The 6,453-nt window shown below is 51.6% G+C and overlaps 1 protein-coding gene across 1 annotated transcript; it reads right to left on the bottom strand.

Moving 5' to 3' along the window:
* Positions 1–206: 206 nt before the first annotated feature.
* On the bottom strand, positions 207–4,976 carry LOC100827311 (cationic amino acid transporter 6, chloroplastic). The gene is made up of 5 exons (XM_003576982.4): positions 4,339–4,976; positions 2,988–3,210; positions 1,959–2,307; positions 1,221–1,452; positions 207–1,085 (listed from the first exon to the last, which is right to left on the bottom strand). The coding sequence occupies exons 1-5, from the start codon at positions 4,766–4,768 to the stop codon at positions 496–498; spliced, it is 1,824 nt and encodes a 607-aa protein (XP_003577030.3). The 5' UTR covers positions 4,769–4,976; the 3' UTR covers positions 207–495.
* Between the last annotated feature and the right edge of the window lie 1,477 nt (positions 4,977–6,453).

Below are 6,453 nucleotides of genomic sequence, written 5' to 3'. Positions count from 1 at the left end.
TTCGAGCTTGGCGCAAAGCAAAGGCTCGTGAGAATGCGAGGAATCCGATGATCCAATCGTGTGAAAGAGATCACATTCCGTTGAGTAATGTATGTATGATATGTGTGATAGACTAAGAGACTAATGACAGATCCAAAGCGATTTTGGTCATAGGAGTACCTGTTTTACGGTAATTGTAAGATTCTGTCCAAGTTTGTCTGTGAAAATTACGGGGAACTGTCGCATGTATAAAAACAGAAGCGTTTTGTGCTGAAGTTTCTCCCGGGAAATCAGAACATGCACATTTTGAAAAGAACTTGAACATGGCAGTTGCAAGTTCCAGGGTAAATCTACATTTTTTTTAACTCCCCCCAATTCTCTCCCAATTTTTCTGGTTTGATCACCATGTTAGCTTGTTTGCTTTACTCCAAAGTCTCCAAGAACTAGCCTAAAATCAAGAAGAAGAAAGAAAAACCTACTGCAGCCGTTAACTACATCTAGCTCGATCATCGCTCGCTACACCTTGCAGTCTTCGTCCTGCACCTTGGCGCCGCCGTCGTCGCCGCTGCCGGTCTCCTCGGCGTCGAAGCTGGCGTGCACGCTATAGAGCGCGTAGACCAGCACGGTGGCGGCGGAGAAGAACGCGAACCGGACATAGGACGGCCGGTCCAGTGACCCCAGGAGAAACACGTTGAGGAAGACAGACGCCGCGGGCACCCACGGCATCCCCGGCACGCCCCAGAGCTGCGGCGTGTGCGCCTGCGGCACCAGGAGCTGGAACGCGCCGACGGTGGCCACCGCCGCGATGCCGATGCACGCCAGGAGCGCGATCCGGGCGCGCCCCTCGGGCGCCAGCTTCCACGACAGCGTGAAGGCGATGGCCAGCAGCGAGAAGGCTAGCAGGAATGCCAGCGTCGGCCACGCGCTAGCGCCGCGGCGATCGCTGCCGCCATTGGGGATGGAGGAGCTGGAGGAGGCTGCGAGGACGTAGCGGCGGTACACGACGGCGTTGGACACCATGTAGAAGACGAAGAGCGTGCCGATGCAGACGAGGTTCAGCAGGATGTCCAGCTCCGTGAACAGCGCCAGCGCCGCCGTGAACAGCCCTGTCAAAACAAGAAAAGTCAAAGTCAAGAAACAGATTCATGGCGACGTCGCCGGTCAAATCCAGGAGAAACGGTTGGGTTGCTTGTTGCAACGGAACGTTTAGAGAAGAGGAAGGAGAAGGACAAGGGACGTACCGAGGAAGGCGGAGGCGTTGACGGGGGTGGCAGTGTTGGGGTGCACCTTGGCGAGCCATGCCGGCATGACGCCGGAGCGGCCGATGACGCACATGTACCTGGCCTGGCCAAGCATGGCCACCATGAGCGACGTCAGGATGCCGAGGCTGGCGCCGGCGCCGATCACGTTGGACACCCAGCCCCAGCCCTCGCTGCCCCTGAACGCGCCGGAGAAGGGCGCCTCCGTGTCAATCTGAAGGTCAAACACAAAGCAAAAAATGTCAATTGCCATTGTTCCAGATTCTGGTTGTTAACACTGTTGCTGAGCATGGTCAGGTGAGAATATAATTAAGGGATGCATAAAAGGCGTTATTGTTGCGGATGCTTTATGGCTAGAAAAGGTAGATTTGGGCCGGCTGGGCAGCCGATGGTCCTGCGATGGCGACGGCAGATTCATCCCGAAATCATGTGACCAACGTCGCGAAAAGGTAGAAAGGGGGAAACTAAGAAGGAAGAATCGTGTGCCAAGCTCCTAAGCTATGTAGTGGCTCATGCCACTTGACCTCAACCTTAGGTAATATATTCCCAGAATTATCCTCACCTACATAATCATAGGCCAGATCGATCTCTTCTCTTCTAAACGAGACTCGAAAAAAGAAAGCAGGGAGAAACAAAAACAAGCATCATCCATATGAATTAACATATGCCTACAAAGGAATCTCGAATTCCCTATAGATATATCAGATGGTAATTGCTTACCGCGTCGTAGGGGAGGAGCATGGACATGGACGCGGCCATGAGGCAGTAGAGCACGGTGACGATGACGACGGAGCCCGAGACGCCGATCGGGATATCCCGGGCCGGCTTCTCCACCTCCTCGGCCATGGTGGACACGGCGTCGTAGCCGATGTAGCTCAGGTACACCATGGCGGCGCCGCTGAACACGCCGCCGACGCCGTTGGGGAAGAAGCCGCCAGGGTGCGCCGGGTCGGAGGGGCGGGTCAGGTTCCGGGCGTCGCCGCGCCAGAACCCCATCACGATGATGAACAGGATGAACACCACGTGCACCGCCGTCAGGACCATGTTCACCATCGAGCTATCCTTGGTGCTGCCACACACATTTGCAAACATGAGCACACATTTTGTCAGGAAAAAAAAAGTTTTGAGAATTGTTCTCCAATCAGTCAGGAATCATCATGACTCAATCATGTATGTACTACAGTGTTTCTTGACCGAGAATTCAGAGGAACACAGAGAACATTCGTGATTCCTTCTTCTTTCGGGGGAAAGCTTTCTTTGACAACAGCTGCCACAGAAAACATTCGATTGCGAAAGGCGGGAAAAATGGGCAACAGCGACAGACCAGATCCCCTTTCTTATTACTGAAGAAACGCCCTTCCAAAATCAATACTGGGCAAACAATAATAGCAAACCCTCATGTGTTTATTTGAGCAAACAACTAGTAGTAGTAGAATATGGTTGAATCGGGCAATAATTAAAGTGTTATGCATTGGCTTATTTTAGACGACGACAGCCATGCGTGCGAAACACATCAGAGACACGGCAAGAGACAAGAGAAGACTGGCACACACTTGCAAGCAAACCCAAAAATAAATAGGAGTATTATTTCTCCCCTGGTACTAGCACGGAGTACTTCTTTATACCAAAAAAAATACCACTATAGTACAAACTTTCTCCAATGATAATGACACAAGCGATTGACATTGTGAATGAAACAGCAGCTAAGCTATTAATTCAGGCAGTCTCTGAACTCTGCTGAGAGCGCACCTGTAACAGATGCAGACGGAGATGAGGAGGATGACGCCGACGGCGACGAGGTCGACCTGGTTGAAGCCCTCCGGGAGGCCCGGCACGGCGATGCGCCACTTGCTGGGCGCGTCCACGCCGACAGCCGTGCCCAGGTACGCCGTGAAGCTGCGCGCCACGGCGGCGTTGGAGAAGACGTACTCCATGATCAAGTTCGCCCCCGTCAGGAACGCCGCAAACTCCCCTGCAACAGTACATCACAGACATCAACATCAGATCAGATCAAATCCATGGCGATCGGCAACGGAAAAGCAAGCTACTAGTGCTACTAATGGTGGCAGTAAAAGATGAGATCTTTTTGTATTCCTCTGTCTCGAGCTGCTGCTAGGTAGACAGATAGGCGGCCCTATCAGTCGTCCATGAGTCCATCGATCCATTATAATCGGGGCCAAAAAGAGCAGCGAACAAACCGTTCGGGAGATGCGAGAAAGCGACCTCGCGAGCATTATTTCCCGGATATGGATGTGTTCGTGCGTGCGTGCCCGTGCCGTGCGTGTGTGATAAAATTTGTTGGGCGTCGCAGTCCTACTCCATCAGAAATAAAAAAGGTCCCCATTGGACTTGGGGAGTTCCTTTTTGTACTGAATCTTAAACCAAGCCCGATACTCAAAAGAATATCATAGTCTAAGTTCAGTTGACAGCGAAATCTGCGCAAAACAAATCTGTCTGAGGTGTTATACTGTTGGAAGAACCTGCAAGGAACAGAACAGAACAGAACAGAACAGGAAAGCAGAACAGAGCAGCGACGCGGGCCAGGAAATCTATCTGAACATTTATCAGGAACAGATGAGAGATGAGATGAGACAAGCAAAGCGACAGCAGAGCAGAGCAGAGGGCAATCGTGTTCATGGGTCGAAGACGACGACACCTCTCGCGAGCGCATTGAATACCGCGCAGAAAGGAGGCTGCTTTTGAGGCAAGAGGAAGAGAAGAGCAAAGTACAGATGAAAAGGGATAACCATCGAGCAGTTAAAGATTTATGAAAACGAAAAAAAAGATGCTCTCTTTTTTTACATCCTTCTTCCCCGATATGAATATTTGAGTCATCATCACGGCCCCAGTGACGTACTACTACTCCGATCGCCGGGACGAGCGAACAAGGAAGCGGACGCGAGTGAGAACAAAAATCCGACGGGATAAAGAAAGAAAGAAACCCAATCAATCTTTTGTAATCAATCATCAACAAATAAAAACGAATGATGGCTAGCTGTCTGTGTTTAATGTCACAATCTTCGTGATCTCGGCATGATTTTGGAGAAGAGCGAGCAAGGATCAAGGGACAGGTGTCCGGGTGGCTGACATGTATACTGACCGAAGGTGACGCGGAGGTAGCTGAAGGCGCCGCCGGCGACGGGCATGTCGACGGCGAACTCGGTGTAGCAGAAGGCGGAGAGCAGCGCGCAGAGGCCGGCAATGGCGTAGGACACGACCACGCCGGGACCGGCGTACAGCCGCGTGGCGCGGCCCGTGGTGACGAAGACCCCGGCCCCCACCATGCCGCCGAGACCGAGCCCCACGAGGTCTGGCCAACGCAGCGCGCGCGCCATGGGCGCGCCGGACCGCGCGCGCACGCGGCTCATCTCCTCGCCGGGCGTCGTGGCCGCGCACGCCCGGAGCGCCACCCGGCGCGGCGTCTGCGTCAGCGCGCGCCCGTACGCGCGCAGGCTCGAGAACGATCCGCCGGTGGTCGAAGAGTCCGTGGCCGGCGCCGGGGAGGACGACATCAGCGCGCCCTTGTCCATGGCGTCGTCAAGGATCGAAATCGGGGGGCGGCGTGCGGGCTAGTGTGGGTACAGCTAACTGGAGACTGGAGAGACAGAGGTAGAAGAAGAAGAAGAAACGGCAGAGGAGGAGAAGAGAGGAGTGAGCGTCTTGTGCAAGGGAAGGCGCGGCTTATAAAGGAGGAGGAGAAGGCGAGAAGAGCGTGACGAAAGGAGGAAGGAAGGGGTGTGAGGTGGTCAGCAGCTGCTCTCCTGCCGATGAAACTGAAACTGACGTTCGTTTTTCCTCTTTCTTTCTTTTTATGAGCCTTTAATAACTGCAACATTTACAGCCTACTATAAAATACATTTTTTTGGGTAAATCGAATGACGCCGAAACAAGCTAACGGTTGCACGCAACGGTGCGTAAGATCCGTACACATGCGCAGAAATTTCCCTCTCGAAAAACTGATGCCGGCGAGATTCGGCAGGTCATATAGCATAACAGAGTGCTTTCAAAGATCTTCCGATGAACGGTAATTCAGAGATAAAATAGTGCTTCAGGTCCGATCGATGGATCGAAACGGGTGTCCAGGACCATACGGGTACTAGAGTAGAGTGGCACTAGACCATAGAGTTCATCTATCTACGATGAGTACATCCATATCCACCACATCCAAAGATAGATAGACGCCCTCCGCTTATATCAAAAAACGGCATATCGATCGAACAGCCGATCCATATATTCCATCAGCCCATCATCATCATCCGTTTACACGGCGAGAATATAATATCAAAAAGGGACGCCTTCTAGTTCTAGCTACCCAAAGCTTTCCATTCCCTGCAGGTTGGCCATTAATGATATCCCGGGCTCGATCCGGGGAAGTCTTGCTGGCGCCACCTAGCGGGTAGCGGCTGATCGAGATTTTCTGTCGTCTTCTCCTTAAAACTCGCCAAGCTGTGCTGAATTCGGTCCCTGTACTGCGAATTTCTGTTTCCTGTTTCCAAATCCTCTGAACTGTACTACAGTACACCATTTCTGTTCACTGCAGCTAGCGGCTAGTAATTACTGCGAGGCTAGTCTGAAGCTTCGAGCTGTACATGGAAAATCTGGAATACTACTGGAATCTGCAGTGCTATATCTGGCACGTGAATGAATGAATTTGTGAGCACCGAAGACGCCTGCCGCATGGAAGATTGAAGGGTTTGTTGGCTTGCTGGCTGGAGCCCATGATGGCTGCAGAACCAAACGAGAAGGGCGGGCGGGCGGCGCCAGTTTGAAGCTATGCCAAAACCGGGGCATCACTCAGATGGACCCCCTCGCCCGGTAGTTGGAAGGTTTTCTATCCCTTTCCTGCTTGTCGTATGTATCCTCCTCTTCCTCCTCTCTCTCGCACTCTCAATTCATCCATTAATTAATGGTTGTGCCGTGAGCCGCGACGTTCTCTCGGATCAAACTAGATGTTGTTGTGGAAATTTTTAATTAACATACGTGAGCCCACGTTGTTGAGAACATACATGAGTGAAAAATAGTAACAAAAAAGCATCCAGTGAAAATGTATAATGGAATTGTATGGTAGATTATAAATTCTTCACTAGTGAAAATATCTTGATGAAAAGCAGCATGCATACATGTGCAAAAAAATATGAGTTTTCCACCAAATAGGTGTGAACAAATTAATGATGTGATAATGTGGCATGCTTGCATGTTGAGAAAAATCAAGTAG

Source organism: Brachypodium distachyon, chromosome 4 (genome assembly GCF_000005505.3).
Source record: "Brachypodium distachyon strain Bd21 chromosome 4, Brachypodium_distachyon_v3.0, whole genome shotgun sequence".
Lineage (NCBI taxonomy): Eukaryota > Viridiplantae > Streptophyta > Magnoliopsida > Poales > Poaceae > Brachypodium > Brachypodium distachyon.
Note: the sequence above shows the minus strand (reverse complement) of the source record. Positions and strands in the feature narration are given on the sequence as shown.

Excerpts from the sequence above, each read along its gene's own strand:
- LOC100827311 (XM_003576982.4), bottom strand. The coding sequence starts at position 4,768 with ATGGACAAGGGCGCGCTGATGTCGTCCTCCCCGGCGCCGGCCACGGAC. Across the intron at positions 3,211-4,338 it reads CTACCTCCGCGTCACCTTCG|GGGAGTTTGCGGCGTTCCTG; the intron begins GTCAGTATACAT and ends GTACTGTTGCAG. Across the intron at positions 2,308-2,987 it reads TCCGTCTGCATCTGTTACAG|CACCAAGGATAGCTCGATGG; the intron begins GTGCGCTCTCAG and ends TGTGTGTGGCAG.